At 54.4% G+C, this 19,100-nt stretch overlaps 4 protein-coding genes across 6 annotated transcripts; 1 reads left to right on the forward strand and 3 right to left on the reverse strand.

The window, feature by feature from the left end:
- Nucleotides 1–909: 909 nt before the first annotated feature.
- On the reverse strand, nt 910–3,204 carry LY6G6C (lymphocyte antigen 6 family member G6C). The gene is made up of 3 exons (XM_045541695.1): nt 3,153–3,204; nt 1,645–1,755; nt 910–1,199 (listed from the first exon to the last, which is right to left on the reverse strand). The coding sequence occupies exons 1-3, from the start codon at nt 3,202–3,204 to the stop codon at nt 985–987; spliced, it is 378 nt and encodes a 125-aa protein (XP_045397651.1). The 3' UTR covers nt 910–984.
- A 1,334-nt stretch (nt 3,205–4,538) lies between these two features.
- MPIG6B (megakaryocyte and platelet inhibitory receptor G6b) lies at nt 4,539–6,880 on the forward strand. Of its 3 annotated transcripts, none has more exons than XM_045541696.1 (6): nt 4,539–4,627; nt 4,828–5,175; nt 5,331–5,421; nt 5,801–5,841; nt 5,961–6,059; nt 6,172–6,880. In XM_045541696.1, the coding sequence occupies exons 1-6, from the start codon at nt 4,567–4,569 to the stop codon at nt 6,243–6,245; spliced, it is 714 nt and encodes a 237-aa protein (XP_045397652.1). In that variant the 5' UTR covers nt 4,539–4,566; the 3' UTR covers nt 6,246–6,880. The 3 variants fall into 3 exon arrangements, with proteins under 3 accessions (XP_045397652.1, XP_045397653.1, XP_045397654.1); XM_045541697.1 differs by having other exon boundaries at nt 4,557–4,627; nt 5,980–6,059; XM_045541698.1 differs by lacking the exon at nt 5,331–5,421 and having other exon boundaries at nt 4,557–4,627.
- A 1,652-nt stretch (nt 6,881–8,532) lies between these two features.
- Nucleotides 8,533–11,532, reverse strand: DDAH2 (dimethylarginine dimethylaminohydrolase 2). The gene is given in 7 exon segments (XM_045541699.1): nt 8,533–8,835; nt 9,014–9,163; nt 9,693–9,749; nt 9,751–9,813; nt 9,963–10,036; nt 10,159–10,258; nt 10,377–11,532. Coding segments are annotated over 7 exon segments (858 nt in total). The 5' UTR covers nt 10,674–11,532; the 3' UTR covers nt 8,533–8,718.
- A 539-nt stretch (nt 11,533–12,071) lies between these two features.
- CLIC1 (chloride intracellular channel 1) lies at nt 12,072–17,351 on the reverse strand. The gene is made up of 6 exons (XM_045541700.1): nt 17,049–17,351; nt 15,022–15,131; nt 14,698–14,823; nt 14,431–14,537; nt 13,655–13,836; nt 12,072–12,476 (listed from the first exon to the last, which is right to left on the reverse strand). Exons 1-6 carry the CDS (start codon nt 17,085–17,087, stop codon nt 12,315–12,317), a joined length of 726 nt encoding a protein of 241 aa, XP_045397656.1. The 5' UTR covers nt 17,088–17,351; the 3' UTR covers nt 12,072–12,314.
- Between the last annotated feature and the right edge of the window lie 1,749 nt (nt 17,352–19,100).

A 19,100-nucleotide genomic window follows, 5' to 3' on the forward strand; every position in this document is an offset into this window, starting at 1 on the left:
GCTTCCCGAGTCACTGGGATAACAGGTGTGAGCCACTCTGTGTGGCCCAATAGGACTATTTTGAATTGCGAAAGGAAATGTAAGCACTGTGATAGCACAGTCACCTGGCGCCCCACTTAGTAACTAGGCCAGGTGAGGCCTCTGACTCCAACCTGAGAGTGACTGAAGAAAGGTCTCAGGCCCCATTCCCTTGTACCTCTCCTACCTTTTCTGGGGAACCCTCAAGCCGGGCTGCATCTTCTTCTTGGCAGTACATCAAAGGTGTGGCTTGAATTTAGGATAAGGGTTGTTTCTCCAAAACACTGAGGCCTGTGTGCTGCCCCTAGACACCGGAAAGGAGGATGGAGGCCTGAAAAACCTGTTCCTCCATTTGCTCCAGCACAGCCTCCCAGAAAACTCCCTGCAGGATTCTTGGGTGAGGGTGGGGGGGGGACTGAAAGTGTTTTTTCCTGGAGACAGCCTGACACTTAGGTCTTCTGATAACCAATACACAATTTAGCAGACACAGACATTTATTACTGGACATAGAAAGAGGAGAGTACAGAGACTGGGTACATATGGGAGCCAGAGTTTGGGGAAGCAGCCCCATGCACTGAGGTCATCAGGTCCTTCCTGGGAGTCCTCACTGGGGACAGGACAGAAGCCCTATTTCAGGCCCGGATCCCACTCCCTCCCCAAGTAGGGCACAGTAGCGTGTAGGACACAAAGTGGGGCATCCTTCTAGGGACCAGTGGAGGCTCTGGAGTTGTCTAGAGGGAAATGGGAAGGGACTCAGAAAAAGCAGAGTGGGGGCATGGGGTGGGAAGGATGGAGAGGGAGACCACTCTGGGGCACTGTTTAATTAAAGAAATGGGGAGGGACTGGGGAAACTCTTTTCAGAGCAAAAGGGAGATGGAGAGACAACTCTGGGAAGCCAAGGGTTGCAGAGACACAGGGAGAGAGGCTCGGACTAAGGCAGGTCGGGGGGCAGCCATGGAGTGAGTCTCAGTGCAGCAGCCAGAGACCAAGGCCAGCCAAGGAGGTGAGGAAGATGAGGGCCAGGGCTGGAGTGGGCCGGGGGGCCGGGCTATTGCAGTTGTCCTTGTTGCAGCAGGTGGTGTTATAGGTCAGGCCCAGCTTGTGGTTGGTTTGGTTGTAAGCCTCCTGACAGGGTTCCTCTGGTGTGCCACAGCGCAGGTTGGAAAAAACCCACATCTTGCCTAGGGGCAGGAATGGGCAGGGGTCAGCTACAATGGGCACATGGCCTGCTGTGTCTACCTCCCCAACCCACGTGCTCACCCAGGCATCCTTCATCCCAACTCTGCCCTGGCCCCCCTGTCTTTATCTCTTCTTAGTCTAGTCTTCCTCCTGCACCTCCTGACCTGCCCCCCTCCTGGTTCTATCACTTGCTGGTCATGAGGCCTCACACCTCTTACTGTCTCTTTCTGAGGCTGTTTCCTCCAGCTTAATAATGGCACCACATCATAGGATTGTCATGAACATTAATTGAAACAATGCATGTAAAGACATACGGTAGTACATGGTACAAAACCATCTTTGGCCAAATATTATCATGGCAATAATTCTCTGCTCTGTCTCAGTCTTAGCCCCAGCTGGGACTCAGTCCCAGCCATAGAGTCTCCCCACTAAGAAGGGGATGTTTACCGAGGTATACATGTGTTGTCAGGCATTGGTGTCCTGGCTCCAGGCGGCAGGACTGACGGTCCACACAGCCCAGCACAGGGACCTTGTAGCAGGAGTGACAGCGAATGTCAGCTGTGGAGACATGAGTCAGGCTGAGGTGACGGGGTCTCTGACTTACTTGGGGACAAGTTGAGCTGGGGTAGGGAGGGAGGGTGGAGAAGAGACAATCAAGTAGGTGCTCGGACCTGTTTGGCTGTTTGGTCCATAGAGACAGAGCAGGTGAGTGGGGCAGTGAAAGCAGGAAGCGGGTGGCAGGTAAGGGTGGAGCTGTTGTCTTTGTGAAAGGCCCACACCCTAAATATTTTCCTTCACTCCACCCTGTTTGGGGATGAGTCAAGAGGGGCAGAGCTACTGACAAAAACTCGGCCGGGGATGGATGGAATGTAAGGATACCGTGGGGAAGGAATGGGGATGGCAGGGGAGAAGATGGAGATGTGAAAGAGGGAGAAATATTAAAAATAAAAATCATGGGGGTTACAACACTGTCAGAAATGCCTTGGAACTTGAGGCTGGCAAGAAAGCCACCTGTGGCCAGCTTTAGCAATTTACTCTCTGCCTCCAGGGCTGGCAAGAGCATGGGAAGAGGAACCAGCCCTGCATAGAATCCTGTCACCCCAGTAGCTCTTCAGCAGAAAGGAATAATATCTGGGAGACAGATCGTCAGATTCCGTCTTAGCGGCTTACCAAAATGAACAGGATGGGTGCAGAGGGTGGCACCCCAAAGTTCCTGCTTCGGCTAATTCAAGGTGTGGGTATGCAAGGTTTGGTGAAGAAGGGGTCGGTCCAAGAGTAGAAGAGCCTGGTAAGTGTACCTCAGTGAAATCCACCCTGAGTGTGAGTGGCCCTGGCATCCCCTTCATAGAAGGCTCAGAAAAAAACCTCCCTATTTCCATGGGAGGCTCTAAGAGGTCCCTAGAACCATCCAGAAAGCTTGCATCCCTGGTGAGACAGGAGGTATGCAACCCATGGTTGGGGGAAGCCATGGATGAGGGATGGAGCACCTAAGTCCCTGACGGAGTAGACGGGAAGGGTGGAGTACGAAGGGGACCTGGGGCTGGATATGGGTCCCTGAGAGGATGCCCTGCTGAGCGTGGAGTGAGAGGAGGGGATAGGTAAGCTGGATGCTGGAGGATTGCATATTGAGGTGGGCTGGCTGAGGAACTGGATATCAGAGTTTCCAAGAAGGAGGCACCCTGGAGTGGGGAACGGGGACCCAGAGCCCTGGCAGGTGAGAAAGGTATGCAAAGTGGGTCTTTGTTGGAGGTAGGGAGGCCGGATGGAGACCTAGGAACTGGAGAGATGATGCAAGGAGCCTGTCCTGGGGAAGCCTGGCCCTGGAGGCACAGGAGGGCTGGGCCAGTTGGGGGTGCTTGGGGTCCTGAGTAGTGAGTACCGCAGGGCAGTGGGTAGCACAGGGTGTAAAGGTCCTGACCAGATGAACCAGGTCCTTGGGGCCCCCATGTACTCACCTGAGACCCAGCAGAGCAGAGCAGACAGGGTGAGCGGCAGAAGGCCTTTCATCGTGAGGGTCCTGATAATGGTAGCAGCTGCAGCTGCTGACAGAGTAGATTTTCTGGGATGCAGCTCTGGAAGTTGAGTGGCCTTTTTGGAATTTATAATGCCAAAGGCTCCTCCCTTCCCTGCCTCCGGTAGCCCCTCCCTCCCCACTTACACACAGCTGACCAGAGGAAAAGACCAGGGGGTGTATGTAGGGGCTGAGCAGGCCTGGGTGGGGAGTGGGGATGAAGAGAGGGATGGGAAGCATAGGTGCCACTAGAGGCCAACTCCATTTTGGTGCTTGGTTTCAGGCCAGGATGCTCCCCCTGTTGCCAGCCCAGAGTTCTGACTGCCCAGTTCTCTGAAGGAGCATCACCAAAGTCTTCTGTCGTTTACAATGGCCATGGTGGTAGCTTCTGCTGGTTCCTGGGAAATGGACAGTGGGATGCAGCATGAATTGCCAAATTTGAGTCCCTAGGGGGCATCGGTATGGGCATGCAAGCAAAAATTGAGGATGGAAATGGTGGAATTATTTCAATTCAGCCTTCACTGAGTCTTCCAATCTCTGCCCCACCTTAGAATGAAGGGTTTGTGACATCACTGAGGACTTCTGTCATGGGAGGGGCAGGGCTGGGGCTGCCCATCCAGGAGGGGCCTGCTAGGGAGAGGCTGTCTCAGGTCCCCCACCCCAAGCTTCTCAGGACCTTTCCCCAGCTCCACTTGGGCTTGGTGTGGCCTCGGTTGCTATAGTCCAGTGAGGGCTGCTGGAGTCCTAGGTGTGGGCATATGCACTTGTTCCAAAGCACCTCTCCATTCAAAACCTGCTGACTTGGGCGGGGCACCCCGGCGGGGAAGGACAGGGGAGGTAGAAGCTAAAATGGAATAGAAATAATAATAATGGCAAGCACTTAAATAGTGTTCCTATGTGTCAGCCATTGTTCTAGGTGGTTTACATGTATTACTTCATTTAGTTCTCACAGTACCCTACGAGATAGGTGCTTTTATCCCCATTCTACAGATGAGAAAACAGGCCCAGAGAGGTTAAATGACTTGCCCACATCACACAGCTAGTAGGTGGCAAGTCAGGATTTGAACTCAGGCAGCTGGGCTCCAAAATTCATGATGCTCCCAGCAACTGCTACGCTGGAGGAGTTAAATAGGCAAAAGTGCTTGTGTAAACGGTTGGAACACAAATTTTAAGTGAGCTTTGTTGAGGACTGACTGTGAATTTGCCTGCGAGGATTCCCAAAGGTATCCAGGCATCTGGGGGCCCCCGCCCCCGCTCTTATCGCAGCCCCCAGCCCCGCCATCTCCCCACACCAGCTTCCCTCCGGTCCCCGTCCCCCTCCCCCTTCACTCGCGCCTCTCCGCATCCACATCCGAACCATGGCCCTGTTGCTGCAGCTGCTGCCTCTGCTGCTCTCGCGGGCCCAAGGGGACCCCGGGGGTAAGCGATCCCTGGGAGAGTGTGATGGGCACGGAAAGACTGAGGCATGGGAAGGGGGTCACCTAGGGGGGTGGGGGGTGTGTGTGAAGATCCAGGGTCCCCTGTAAGGCACAGGAGAGGAGAGAAAGAGGAGACCGAGGTGGGGGGGGGTTGTCTTGCCCTGTGGGCCTGCCCTAACCACCGCCCACGGCCTCCCCTAGCTTCTCTGGACGGCCGCCCTGGGGACCGGGTGAATCTCTCCTGCGTAGGCGTCTCGCACCCCATCCGCTGGGCCTGGGCGCCTAGCTTCCCGGCCTGCAAGGGTCTGTCCAAAGGACGCCGCCCAATCCTGTGGGCCTCGTCGAGCGGGATCCCCACGGTGCCTCCCCTCCAGACCTTCGCTGGCCGCCTGCGCTCCCTGGACCCTGGAATCCGGCGGCTGGAGCTGCTCTTGAGCGCGGGGGACTCGGGCACCTTTTTCTGCAGGGGCCGCCACGAGGACGAGAGCCGTACGGTGCTTCACGTTCTGGGCGACAGGGCGGACTGCAGGGCCCCAGGGACTACCCCCGGTAGGTCGAGGCCTGTGCGCGCAGCAGGACTTAACTGCGACACACATACCGGGAGGTGGGAGAGGGACCTTGGCGAGAGTTCCTGAGCGAGAGAGCTAGCCTCTGCCGTCGCACCCCTAACCTCGGCCTCCCTCCCCGCCGCGCTGTGCCCCCAGCGTCCGTGTATCCCCAGCTCCTGATCTCGCTGCTGGGCGCTGGGCTGCTGTTGGGACTGGGAGCTTTCGGCGCGGTCTGGTGGCTGCGCAGGTGAGTACGAGGGGCGGGCCCCGGCTTAGTAGGGCACGACCAGAAGCGGAGAGGCAGGACCAGAACCTTACCAAACGAAAGATTAGGATCTGGAGTCCGGGGCGTGGCTTGGAGAAGACCTGGAGAGGTCAGAATTAGGGAGCGAGGCCACCGGCTGGCGAGTGGAGCCCAGGCTAGAGGAGCCAAGCTAGAAGTACCCCGGGGTCAGAGCGTGGGCTGGACTGTTTATGGGGGTAGAACCTAAGATATTTTGTGTGTGTGGCCGCGGGGGGGGGTCTGAATTTGCAAGTTGTTGGGCTGTCTTCGGCCGGCCTGGGGCCAAGGAGACCCAGTGAGACAAGACTGGTAATGCTCAAAGACTCTTATGGGTCCTTTACAGGCGCTCGCCCCCACCCCCGCTTCGACCGCTCCCCAGATTTGGTGAGACTAACTCCACCCCATTTTCCTTCTCCTACCTGCACATTCCCCACCCCCTCAATTCCTGAGTCTGAGCCCTTTCTGGGAGCAGACAAGTTGGTCACTTTCTCTCCATCCTTCAGCTCTGTCCCCCCCACATAGCTCCATTCGTGAAAGCGGAGCCCCCGGGGCCAGTAAAGGAGGAGGAGCCCAGGATTCCAGGGGACTTGGACCAGGAGCCGGTAAGGGCTGGGGGATGGGAAGGGGGCTGGCCAGAATCCCTGAGAAAGAGGCCTGGACTTCAAGGGAACCAGACTGGGAGACTATCCTGCCTTCCTCCTCCTCTTCCCTCAGAGCCTGCTCTACGCGGATCTGGACTATATGGCCCTCCGAAGGCCCCGCCGGCTGTCCACAGCGGTTCCTGCTGATGCTGCCACCATCTACGCAGTTGTAGTTTGAAGGGAAGCCTTCACTGCAAGCCTCCCAAGCTGGGGGCTCCCAGCTCTCCATAATCCCTCTCCCCTTCTTGGGCCCTCACTTGGAAGAGGAAGGCACCATGGGATAGAAATGAGCACTAGACTGGGAGTCAGGAGACCTGCGTTCCAGGCTATCTCTGCCACTGATCTTGCTCCTTCACTTACTCCCATCTCTCCTATAACTCCCATGTCTGCTTCACCACTGGTGTCCTCTCTAAACCAGATCAAGCCCTATCTCCCCATCTTAAGACATCAGTATCTCCTAGATTGTTGCCCTATCTCTTCCCTTCCCTTCACAGTCAAGCTTTTTTAACCAGGGGCATACATGTGTCTCTTCCACATTCTTCTTCACTCTATCCTCACTGCTCATCTGCTGAAATTGCTCATCTGCTCTGTCTCCATAAGGTTGCCAGTGATGCCCTAACAGCCACACCCAGTAGACATTTTTTAGTACACATTTGGCTTGGCCTTTGATTACTCCCTTCTTTAAGCTGTTTTTCTTTGCTGCTTGTGTCTTCCTTTTGGACTCCTCTTCCTTATTCCCTATCCTCAGAGTATTCCCCACCATTCTAGGTTTGTCCCTTTCTCCCAACCCTGTTTTTTTTTTTTTTTTTTTTTTGAGACATAGTCTTGCTCTGTCGCTCTGGCCAGAGTGCAGTGGCATCATCATAGCTCACAGCAACCTCAAACTTCTGGGCTCAAGCAATCCTCCTGCCTCAGCCTCCTGAGTAGCTGGGACAACCACCATGGCCGGCTAATTTTTCTATTTTTTGTAAAGATGGGGGTCTCGATTTTGCTCAAGCTGGTTTCAAACACAAGTGATCCTCCCTCCTTGGCCTCCTAGAGTGCTAGGATTACAGACATCCTTTCTCCCTCCCCCTTCCTCCTCTTCCAAGAAGCTCTCATCTACAGCCAGTTTTTAGCCCCCACCCACCTCTGCAAAATGACACCCAGAACTCTCTCCAGCTTAGATATCAAATTTGGAATTTCTAAACTGCTCCTCAGACATTCCACCTGGATGGCCCCAGGCATTTTGTACCCAGCATGTCAAACCCAACTCATTGTCATCTCCCAAGCCACCCACTTAATCCTCCTCTGCATTCTCTCTTGATTAACCCAGTTGCCCAAACCATAAACCAGGAGTCATGCAGACCTTCCTCCCTCACTACCACACGATAAGACAACAAGTCCAGTCTTTCTGTCTTAATGTCACTAACAAATCCACACCCTTCTCCATGCCCAGCGCTGCCACCTGAATGTACTCTCTTCATTTTCTTCCTGGATTCCCCATATCCCCACCTCATCTCCAGGCTTTGCTTTCCTCCCTGAAGCCAGAGAGATCCTCTCCAAGTGTTTAATGCTCCTGACAGCCTTTATTTCAGACGAGATCAGGCGCATTCAGGGTGGTATGGCCGTAGACGTGACAGCTCTTGTTTCAGAACTACAGTGTTTCTCTCCTTAGCCTTCAACTTTGCACCCATGGGCCTTGGCTTTGGGTACACGGCACCACAGTACTCTGTCCACTGTCCAGGCTTATTTCTGTCACTCCACATACACAAAACATGCTAGCCTTAAAGAGTTTCTCTAGAGCCCCAAAATATGACTTTGCCCAGTGCAATTCCTTCTTCCTGGATTACCCTTTTCCCTCCACCCCACTACCTTCCTGGCTAATTCTTATCTATCCTCAGGACTCAGTTCAAGTGTAGCCTCTTCTGGGAAGTTGTTCCTGACCCTCCTTTCCCACCCCTGCATACACTTTGATGTCCTAGTGAGCCCCCTTCTTTGGCTCACAGAAACAGGCTCCTGTGAATTGTTCCATCACAACTTGTATTTTGATTTGTAAGAAACTTTCATGTGCCTCGACATAAGGAGACTGACCCTTTTGATACCACTGCTAAGCCTCAGTAAATGAGTGAATGAAAATGAATGTTCCCGAAGTGTCATTCCTTTTTCTCTATCCAATAGGGGTGGACTGGTAATCTACCACTCTCTGAATCATCTGAGATTTAGATAAACTCAGTGAGTGATCCACCCACACCCTCTCTTCTCTGCCCTTGACACATTTGCCACAATAGAAATTCTCTTTTTCTACCTTGTGCCCAAGCACCTGTGACATGAGTCAGTAAATGCCTAATGGGAGGTTTTTGAATGAAAGAGACCTTCCCCGAACGACCTCAACCTTGGGTTTCAGCCCTGCCCCATCCCTATGCCCCAGTAAGACACCAGCCACAGCCCAGTCTAAAAGTTCAATTCCATTTTATTGGTTCTGAGAGAGAAGACTCACCCAGTGGCCCCTAACCTTTTCCCCACACTCTGCCCTCCCCCCATCTTGAGGCCCTCTCTCCACTACTGCCTACTCAACATCCTCTATCTAATCCTCCTTCCTCTTCTACTTCCTATGCTGCCCTACCCCAAGGACAGGCCCTCAGCTGTGGGGGCGTGTGCTGAGCACCAAGCAGAGGGAGCTGAGCCCAGCACCAGCCTTCTCCAGTTCCGAGCAGGACACAGGTACCAGGGTGACGTCAGTGAGCTTCTGCAGTGCCTGCAGGGAGGACATGGAATGGGGAGAGGGGAGTAAGATGCTGAGGCCAGAGACAGCCCCCCCTCAGATGGGCCTCACCCAGGCTTCTAGAAAAGAGACCCCTCCTTCCTCCCACTAGGAAAGGCTGAAACTCCTTTCTCTGGTTGTTGTTGGTGGTGGAACTTCTGCCCTCCCTCACCTCCTGGCTGTTGGGCAGGTCCCCACCTCCACGGTGCAGGAGGAAAGGGGGCACACCAGGCAACCCAGGACGAAGAAAGAGACAGTCAGCAGCTGCATCATCTGGGAGGGTCAGGGAGGCATATGGGTGATCTGTCAGCACTGCCATTGCCTGGGGAAGAGAAAAGAGGAAGCATTCAAGTCTCAGTTTCTCAGCAATTGAGTCTGCCTGTCCTACCACCACTAAGGGCTGGGGATAGAGTTACATTTGTGGCATAATGACAGCAAGCACACAGGCTTACAATGTGGCAGACACTGTTCTAAGCACTTTAGTTACCTTTGCTAATTTCCAACTTGGACTCACATGCAGTTCTTTTCACCTGCAACTCTCTTCTTCCCTTCTCCAGCCCCCACCTGTCTGTCCTATCCATACTTAGAGTCACAGCTTAGATGTCACCTCTGGGGAATTTCTTGAAACTCCGGAAGAGCAAGTTAATCACCCCTGTTCTGTAGTCTCCCAGCTCCCCGTTCCGCTGTTGTAACTTCTTATTTACTTGTGTGTTCTGACTACTAGACGGAAAGCCTGGTGAGGGCAGGGATGGGGCTAATTCCCAAGCCTCCCAGCTCCCCGCCTCCCGGGCCAGAGCCACGCCCGCCTTCGTTTGGCCCCGCCCTTCTCCCCCGGCCCCGCCCCTCCTCACCCTGACTGCCTTTTGGGCAGCCTCGCTGCTGCCCGCCACGACAGTGCGGGGTCCCCCCCATGCCGCAGAGGCCGCGTAGATGGGAGGGGCCCGAGACTGGCACAGTAGAGACGGCAAAGTCCTTGGGAGAGCAAGGGAAGGTATTCAGGGGCGAGGGAAGGGCGAGGGGATAGATACCCTCAAACGCAGGCTGCGCTCAGCCTCTCCCTCCCCAGCGGGCTCTCGGGCCCTTCCCACCCGTTTCCTCCCAAGGCTGGTCCCTCTCCTCACCCGGAACGTGTCCGCCACGATTTCCGCTCCTCGGTGATTGGTCCACTTGGAGAGGCCTACGAAAAACTCCCGGCCTGAGTCCAGGAGGCGGCGGAGGTTTGAGGGCGGGAGTTGGAAACAAGGCCGGAGACGACCCAGTCTCCCAAACTCTGCTTCCCTGTGCCAAGACCCAGGGATGCCGGCACCAGAGCCTCACCGGTGAAGAGAACGTCAGTGCCATCCAGCGTCGCGTTCTCGTCTCCTATCTCCACAATTCGGAGCCCCAGGTCCTGGAGGGCCTTGCGGACTCCATCAACCTTAGGGCAGGAGAACAGGGCGAGGGGCTGAGACACTCTCACTCCTAATTCTTCCCCAAAGCCCCAGACATCAGCTCCTCCCACCCTGCCCCCTACCGCACCCTTGCTCGGCGCTCACCTCTGGTCTGCGAGCCGGGCTCCAGGGCCGCGTGATTAGGGCGGTGTCCCCTTGGATCACAGCCGTGTCACCAAGCAGTGGTCCCAGCGGCAGGGACTCCTCAGGAGGCAGTTCTAGCAACTGCAGCCCCAGTCGCTGCCTCAGTTTACCCCCCAGCACCCCGTGCTCTCTTTGAGCTTTGGCCAAGTCCAGAGCCGGAAGGCCAGCCCCCGCACCTTGCCCCGACGCCAGGCTCTCTGGGACTCCCCGGATCAGGGCATGGGAGCAGCGGCCCAGCCCCTCCCCCGGCGTCCCCATCCCATCCACACAGACGCCCCCTCCGGCCGCGCTGATTTCTTAGTTTTCTCTCTTTTTACTTCACCTGTCTGGGAGAAGGAACATAAAAGTGGGGAGGCAGAGAAAGACATGCAGAGAAGGGTGTGCGAGGAGGTTAAGAGCGCCCAGGTCTTCCTCCCACCGTCTCTGGGCGCCCCTCCCACTCCGCCCCACCCCCTCCCGACCTTCCTCTCCTGTCGACCTCACTCTACCCCGCACCCTCGCGGGTCTGCTTCTTTAAGAGGAGTCCGAGGAACAAGGCTTGGATCCCTAATCTCCAGAACACCTGTTGCCCGGGCTCGGGGGCTTGGTGAGATCCCTGACCAGCGCCCCTCTTGGCAACCGCTAGGATGCGCTCACTCCCCAAAAATGCAGAGGCCCCGCCCCCTTAACCCTCAGCTGCTCGCTGGTGTAAGGACCTTAAGTCCGGCCCGGACCCACAGGGGCTATAGGGCAGGGAGAGAAAGCTGGGGAGAGAAGTCCCGGATGCCCGAATGAGGCGGGGAGAGAGGGGTCGGGGGGAGGAATTAGAGCCTAAGGAGTTAAGCATCCTCTCTCCACCCCGGCCCGTCACGCTGCCCCTAGCACGACCCAGTATAAACCAGACTTAGTCCCGGAGGACTGGGAGAGGTCTAAAACGAAATGCAAGGGGCGGGGAAACAGTGGGCGTGGCCCCGGGGCACTCCAGGCTCCGGGACCCGGTCCATATTCCCCCAAAGTCCACCCCACCAGCTCCGCGCCAACATGCTGGTTCCCCGCACTCTCTGTCCGGTGCAGGTATGGTCCCGACACCCCCAAACTCCGGCCCCCATACAGTCCAAGGGACACCCACCCACCCCAGACTCACCTCCAGCTGCCACCCCCACTCCTGTCTCGCTGTGATTTCGGCTGGGGTCCCACCCCCTGAGAACAGAGTTGATAGGGAAGGGAGTCCCAGTCTTCAAGCCTCGGGAACTGGGAGCTCCAAATTTTAGGGGGTCCTCGGGTAGGCGAGCTCACGTACTACGATGGGGCGGGGGCGCGACGTTCTGGCTGCTTCGGGGCATTGTCTAAGCGGGACGGGGTGGGGCTTCTGGAGGCCACACCCATTCCGCCCAGCTATGCCGCGCCCATTCCACCCAGACTGTGCCCCCCTTGCCAGAAGTCAGCACCGCCCCGCGAACGCTGCCCAGGCCCACCCAGATCTCGCCGGCCCTGGCGGCAGGGCTGCAAATGCGACATGGATCACAGGACAGCGCTATGGTGGACCGGCACTAAAAATCGCAGCCCCACCACAAATACCCGCCTTAATTCCTGGCTTCTGCCCCGAGCTCAAGATCACTGATCCACTCGTCATCTGGTGTCACCCTCACTTCAAGCCCCCTTTGTGTAAAAACATTAGATTTTTATTCTGTATTTTATTACTGAAATAGATTGTCCTACCCACCCCACCCCACAATAAAAATCTCACCCAGACCCCTATCCCTTTCCCTCTTCCCCTCACACCTCCCCAGCCCTGCACAAGTGCTCCAGGGCTCCCTGCCCACTGGTCATTTTGGAGTGTGTCCATTGGGTAGCAATGTGGAAACTACCCAGAGCCTCTGTGGAGAAAACGGAGGGGGCTGAGAGAGCTCCAGGAGGGGCTTATTTGAGGGCCTTGGCCACTTGCTCATAGGCCAGCTCGATCTCCTCGTCATCTGGACAGGTGGAGGCGAATTCTTCCCGAGAATAGGCATTCCTCAAGTACCTATGCACTCCCCGGAACGCCTCAGGGATGGTGAATCCCCGGTACTTCTTACACACCACCTGGGGTGGGGAGAGGAGAGCCACAAACATGTTAGCCCCAGGGAAGCTACTGTCATGCTGCCTTTCCCTTCTCCCAGGGCCTACATGATAAACCCAGCCTTCTTGTCCAGGCATTCAAGAACCTCAATCATCTGGCTTCTCTGCCTGTGATTCTTACCTCCCACGTGAATCATCTTTCTCAAATCCTCGGTGTCTTGTAACATCCTCAGCCCTCCTCTTCACTTAGTGAAATTCTGGGCATTAATAACCAGCCCCCTTCCAGACTACCTAGTTCCACAGCGCTACTTTTTTCCTCTTGATTTTTAAAAAAAAATTGATATTAATTCACATACCATAAAATTCTCCTCTTGAATTTCCACAGTGACTTTTGTCTCTATTTTTCATTTGACTTTTGGTCATGTGTCCTTACCAAACGTTCATGTGAACATTTTATCTTCTCAGTTAGATTACAACTCATTGAGGCAAGTACCAATCACCCTACATCTTTGTGTCTTTCAATGCCTAGTATATACAGTTGCCTGTCCATGGAATGAGGTGGTCTGGAAGGGGGCTGGTTATTAATGACCAGGATTTCACTAAGTGTAGAGGAGGGCTGAAGATGTTACAAGACCGCAAGGACTTGAGAGAAATGATTCCCATGGGAGGTAAGAATCAGTAGGAAGAGGAGCCAGATGGTGGAGGTTCTTGAATGCCTAGACAAGAAGGCTGGATTACACAGTCATGTGGCACGCTGACATTGGGCCCATGTTCACAAGCTAAATCACAGATCTGAGGCTATGACAAAAACATGAGAACCAGCACTTCACTTTCACAAGAGGAAGTGAAGACTGAAGCTATAAAGAGAATTAAAGCCTTGACTTTAGGAAAAGCCTGCTCTGTCTAATCTGGGGATTTGGCAGTGATACAAAGGAGCATTCTTCAAAGTAATACTGGGGCGTGTTACTCTCAGCCAGTCTGTTAGTACCCATGGCTTCTATTATGGAATATAATTCTCTCAAACAGTGGTCTTGCCAGCAAAGGCTATAAGGGCTAAGGTGGGATCTGCCATTGGTAGCAATCTATGGAAATCACCCTAAGAAACAAGCCACCTTTGGAGTGGTTGTCATGGGAAGCCCTTGGGGGATCTCCTTCAAGAGCCATCCCAGTGGCCATCCTCTCCTCCCACAATGACCACACACCTGTACTATGTGGAGTTTTGGCAACAGGTTGCAGTCAGCCAGGGTGAGCTCGTTGCCATCCAGAAACTTCCTCTGAGAGATGCCCTCATCTTCAGCACTGGTTTCGTCTACTTCTTCTGGGAGGGGGGATGTCAAGTAATTGTCTAAAACCTTCAGGGCTTTCAGGAGCCCCTTCTCCAGATCTGTGCAAGAGAGGAAATTGGTTAGAACTTCGAGAGATTGACACAGTCCAGAAAGTATCATATGGGGTGGATGCTAATGGCCAATCCAAAATAATAATAGCTAACACTAATGTGGTTAGTTTTCTATGTGTTATTCTAAGCACTTTACATTTAAAAACAAAACTCCATTTAATTCTCACATCAACCCATGAAACAAGCATTGTTATCCTCATTTTACAGATCCAGAATTGGATTTGCAGAGAGGTTAAATGATTGCTCAAAGGCACACAGATAGCTGGGTTTGTACTCAGATGGTCTGGATCTGGTCATTGTTTTTAAGCATAACCGTATTCTGCCAGAAAATAGGCCAGCAGCCAACTAATGTCCCCAACGGGGCAGAAGAGGCTAGGGGACAAATGAGAGAGGCTTAAAAGTCTCAGCCAGAGAGAACGCAGGGAAATATAGAGGTAAAGCAAAAATGGAGGGGCTGGGGGAGGTTTACCAACATCTGTTCCATCTCCCTGATATCTGAACTTCCAGGTGCCCCTAATGCCTTCAACCCCTGAGTCTTCTCCGTTCCTCCCAGGACCTAGGCCTTTGACCCCCAAGACTCACTATCATTGAGTGCTGGGTTTGAATTCTTGATGTAAGCAGAAAATTTGGCAAATATGTCCAGTCCAGCTGTGTTGGACTCAGGGTTCAAAGCTGCCAACTTGGGGTACCTGAAAGCCAGTGGGAAAAACAGGGTAAGACATCTCCCTGGGAGAAGGCTCAGCAAGCTCCCCTGCCCCAGCCCCAGCCCCATCTGTTTTCCATTTCTTCAACCTCTCTGTTTCCCAGAGTCTCCCAGATCCCCTCTCCCCTTTCTGAGTGTCCCTATACCTGGGAGGGCACAGCACTGCCTCCAGAAATTCCTCAATCTTGTTGGTGTCTGTGTGTACTTCAGTGCCATACAGCAGGAATGGGAGCTGCCCTCCTGGGCACAGTTTCTGCACTGTCTCGGTCCGCCTGGAGAAGGGCCCAAGCATCAGGACAGGAAAAGGGGGTCAGAGAGAACCCGAACCAGGGGATGAAGGGATGAGAGAAGAGAAATGGACTCCAGGTGGAGGGGGGAAAAGGTTCAAGATAGAAGGACTAGGGTGAATGAGTGTGTGTATGCACACATGTGTACGCAAGGGGTGTTTAAAGGAACAGAAGTGAGCCCACCTCTTGGTGTCAACGGTGGTGACGTTGAAGGTGACTCCTTTGAGCCAGAGCACCATAAACAGTCTCTGGGAGAAGGGGCAGTTCCCAATCTTGGCCCCATCACTGCCAGCCTGAAAAGCAACCCCCACTGCAAGGTTAGGCCCAGTGTACCCCACACATCCCCAACCCATCCTCTACATTGCTACTCCAGACCAGCTGTTTTCTGCCTAGTCATGACACATATACCATCCTCCACTAAAAGCTCCCCCCAGAACTGCCTTCCCCATTCTTGGGCCTACATCAAACCAGGGTAGATCAGTGGGAAAATTTTCTGCAAAGGCAGGCTTCTGGTTTCCCAGAGACTGAGGGCAGGTGGGAGGTAGGCAGAGGGAATGGATCTTGGGGAACTCTGTACTCTAGAGAGAAAACGATGTGGAACTTTGGTGAGGCCAGAGTTGTAGGCTAGAGGCCTGGACTCCTGGGTTCCTGAATGGAGTAGAGTCTGAGGACAGGAGAGGGGGGGTGGGGTTTGGAAGCTGAGTGGGGAGTTGAGTCAAGGGGTCCCAAGCATCACCCTAGAGCTGTGGAGGGCCTTGCAGAAGGGGTGTGCCCTCTAATTAGCAAGTGGTGACCTCATTTCCCCAAGGGACACCTCCCCCTAAGCTGAGGGTGATTCATCTCTCTGTCTCCGGCCTTAGCAGCTTCCTTCCTGACAAGGAAATGGGGGCAGGGGCCTGTGAGGCTGAGGCCTGGGCAGCTAGCCCCCCACCCCCACTGCTGGGGTGTCCCTGCACAAGTCCTCTGACTGCAGATAATCCTCCCCACACAGGACATGGGCTGGATTCTCGGCGGCAAGGCCTCACCCAGAAGTAAAAATAGCCCCGGAGGCGAGTGTGAGAGTGAGGTGGGACCACACCTAAGGGGGCGGGCCCAAGCGAGGTGGACTGCACTGGGCCTGAAGAGGGAATGGCTGCCTGAGACCTGAGCAGAAAGCAGAGGGAGAGACACGCAGGAACAAAGATGAGACGCACAAAAGGGGGAAGTGGAGAGGAAGGAGCAGGAAAGCAGAGGGTAGGGGGAACTACAACAGGGGAGACTCGACGACGGAGAGGACACCGAAGCGGGAGGGAGGGGCACAGAGATGAGGTCCCAAGACCCGGAGAGAGGGCAGCATTGGTGGCGAGGGGGGCGGCCGCCCGAATGGGGAAGAGCCGGGCAGACACAGAGAAGGCGGCTGCCTGCGGTTTTGATCCCCAAATGCCACGGGACCGCCTCTCCTCATCCACACCCACAGAGAGGAGGGAGTCGGGCGAATCTTCTCCTGCTTCTACAACTCCCAAATCCTGAGTGCCCTAACCCAGCTCTCCTGATTTGTCTCCCACCTATCCTCGTGGTAGCTACTACTAAACTCCCATCTCCTTGCCGCCTCCCTTTCTCTGGCTTCCTGGGGACGCGCGTTATCACCCGATCGCCTTTCCAGCCTGCTTCCCGAACCCCACTCCCACTTTCCCCTCTCTTTCCTTCCACCCCACCGATTCTTCCCAGTGTACTTCCCTCACTCTCAAGCCTCCTTCAACACACCCTCTTCCTTGAAACCACCCCTGCTACACACACACACACACACACACACACACACACCTCCCCCACTACACCCCTCATCCTCTGATCTTCTCCTAGGGCCACAGGGCCTAACTGCTGTTTCCCTCTGTCCCTCCCAAACCCTGCTGGGCTCCCACTGCCGTTTTCTCTCCCTGTCCTTCCATCGGCTTGCCCTCCACCCCACCCCAGTCTCACTCCTGGAAACTCTTTTTCTCTACCTTCCCTTCCTTTAGGGTGCTGGAAATCTGCAATTTTATGAACTTTTCTGGGCTAATTCTAAAACTCTCATTGCCTGCTTACAAGTTAATTTTCTTCCCTTCCTGGCCCCCCCCCACCAAGGTTGCACGTGTGATTGGGGGTGGGGGTCAAGGAGGGAAGGGATTGAGGAATTAAGACTGGGGCTGGCTTCCAGGAATTCGGATGGCCAAGGAGAGAGAAGGTGTTCTTACCTTCACGAACAATTCGACCTGCGGCTGTTCTTCAGCCATGGTTGCGTTGAGGACCAGGAAGTGGCCGTCGCTGGGGGAACTGGGAGGGGCTGGGGCCAAGAAGGCGGGTCTCACAGTCAGGAATTCTCTCCCCCAGACCTAGAGCTGTCCTTTCAGTGCAACACAAGCCCAATCAGACCCACTTGCTCCAGACACTGCCTCCCCACCAGCCCAGCGCACCCACACCGGGCTCCTCAAGCTCTGTCCCCAGGCGGGCTGGAGCAGGGAGCCGCTGACTCACCAACCAGCCCCGCCCTGAACCTGGGGAGGGGAATTGGAGGGGGGCGGGATTGGACGATGTAGGGAGTGGGTCTGGAGGCAAAGTCCTCAGGTCTCCCACAGGACCGAGATGGGGGTGTTAAGGGCAGGGAGTCCTTGGAACCTCTTTGTTTCTCCCACTTATCCTGAAAACAAAAGTCTTTTCTACCTCAGTTTCCCTGCTTCATTAATCAGAGAACAACCCCACTCCACCCTCATATGAGATACTTGACACTAACAGCTTGGGCAAGCCCATGAAGATCCAGAGATGGGGTCTTAGAATGAAATGGTGGTCGTTTAATGCTTCTGCATTCCCTCCCGACTCCGGTCCAAATTCTGGGTTGCTAGGTCTGTGGTCTGGAAGGAGAACTTGGACGTAAAATGCTGGGATTGGGGATGGGAAGTTGTGATAGGTAAAGCTGGGGATGGGAAGGGAGACGACCAGGTCTTGTGCTAGGGAAACAGGAAGCTGAGGCTTCCTTGCCAGGAAAGATCCGTTCCCTATAGCTGGTCACTTTGTGCTTCCACTTCTGCTCCTCCCAATCCCCATCAGGGCCTCTTTCTGTGCTCCTTGCCCTCTTCTCACAGACAGGTTGCCTTGGAGATGGGGCAGAGGGTGGGGCTGTCAAGGCTTTAGGATAGAGCTGCACTGATCCTGGGGTATGTGTTGGAGCGGGGCTAAGGGGGTTGGTAGCTGGTCCTATCATGGGGATAAAGCAAAGACCAGACAAAATAGTTTTTGAGTGGAGTCCTTGGGGACACATAAAACAATAAGTAGGGTGGGCAGAGGAAGAGTAGCTCTCACCCTCCCCAGTAACCCTGATTTTGGAACTTCTGTCAAACACTTTATGACCTGCTGAAAAATAGCCGCAGAATATGTCTCCCAAATGACAGACATAGTCTTCTCTTGCCTCTTCTTCACCCTCTGTCCAAAATAAGACCTGCGATTCCAGAAAACCATGTGTAGTGCAAGGACATAGAAACAAAACAGGGCTTGAAACTTAAAGAAAGAGAGAGACTTGGGGGAGGAGCGGGGTGGAGTGATGTGATGTGCTGCTGGAAACCAGCAGTTGGTGGTTTCCTCTTGTGCTTCTTATTCTGCAGGTTTTCTCCTGTCTGGGGGAAGGCCTGTTCCTCTCCAGACAGAGGGAATATATTTGGTATTTGCTCCCTTGAACTGTAACAACCTATTAGGACACAGAATGATTCCATGAGTGCATGTGTGAATCCTGTCCATGGTGACCCTAAAAATCTGCACACAGGACCCTTTCCTACTGAGGGGTGGGGATCACAGCAGCTCCACTTCCAACTGGTCAGTGTCAACTAGAGGATATCTGCCCCACAAAGATCATCCCTCTGAGAGAAGCCTTGGGTCAATGGGGCTAGTCTGAGACTTAAACAGGTTTGGCAGCCTCTCTCCTGCCTCTCTTTTCTCTCCTACAGCTTTGTGGCTACAGCTGCCCTGATCATCAATATTGACTTTGGCTGGCTGGCATGGCTACCCACAGGGTATCTTGCTTTAACTTCCCAGGTGACAGGCAACACTACCCTCTCCTGGAACCATCCAGCAATGCCTCATGGATCTGAGGCCAGGGCTGCACCCCCAAGTCCTGCATCAGAGGTTTCTCTCCCATCTCATCTCCCTGTCCCTGTTTTTCTTCCATTTCAGTATCTCCCCTTTCCTTCCCTAGGCTTCTCTTTCCACTCCCTCCCCTTCCTGGGCTTGGTAAACCAGTCTCTAATCTCTTCACACCC

The sequence above is a fragment of the Lemur catta genome, chromosome 2 (genome assembly GCF_020740605.2).
Source record: "Lemur catta isolate mLemCat1 chromosome 2, mLemCat1.pri, whole genome shotgun sequence".
NCBI lineage: Eukaryota > Metazoa > Chordata > Mammalia > Primates > Lemuridae > Lemur > Lemur catta.

Bases quoted from the DNA above. Each gene is read 5' to 3' on its own strand.
- CLIC1 (XM_045541700.1), bottom strand. From the start codon at position 17,087: ATGGCTGAAGAACAGCCGCAGGTCGAATTGTTCGTGAAG. The intron at 14,824-15,021 runs GTGGGCTCACTT...GCCCTTCTCCAG, and splicing joins ACCACCGTTGACACCAAGAG to GCGGACCGAGACAGTGCAGA. The intron at 13,837-14,430 runs GTGAGTCTTGGG...TCTCTTGCACAG, and splicing joins AAACCCAGCACTCAATGATA to ATCTGGAGAAGGGGCTCCTG.
- MPIG6B (XM_045541697.1), top strand. From the start codon at position 4,567: ATGGCCCTGTTGCTGCAGCTGCTGCCTCTGCTGCTCTCGCGGGCCCAA. The intron at 4,628-4,827 runs GTAAGCGATCCC...GGCCTCCCCTAG, and splicing joins GGCCCAAGGGGACCCCGGGG to CTTCTCTGGACGGCCGCCCT. The intron at 6,060-6,171 runs GTAAGGGCTGGG...CTCTTCCCTCAG, and splicing joins GGGACTTGGACCAGGAGCCG to AGCCTGCTCTACGCGGATCT.
- LY6G6C (XM_045541695.1), bottom strand. From the start codon at position 3,204: ATGAAAGGCCTTCTGCCGCTCACCCTGTCTGCTCTGCTCTGCTGGGTC. The intron at 1,756-3,152 runs GTGAGTACATGG...ATGTCTCCACAG, and splicing joins TCTGCTCTGCTGGGTCTCAG to CTGACATTCGCTGTCACTCC. The intron at 1,200-1,644 runs GTAAACATCCCC...TCCTGCCCCTAG, and splicing joins GACAACACATGTATACCTCG to GCAAGATGTGGGTTTTTTCC.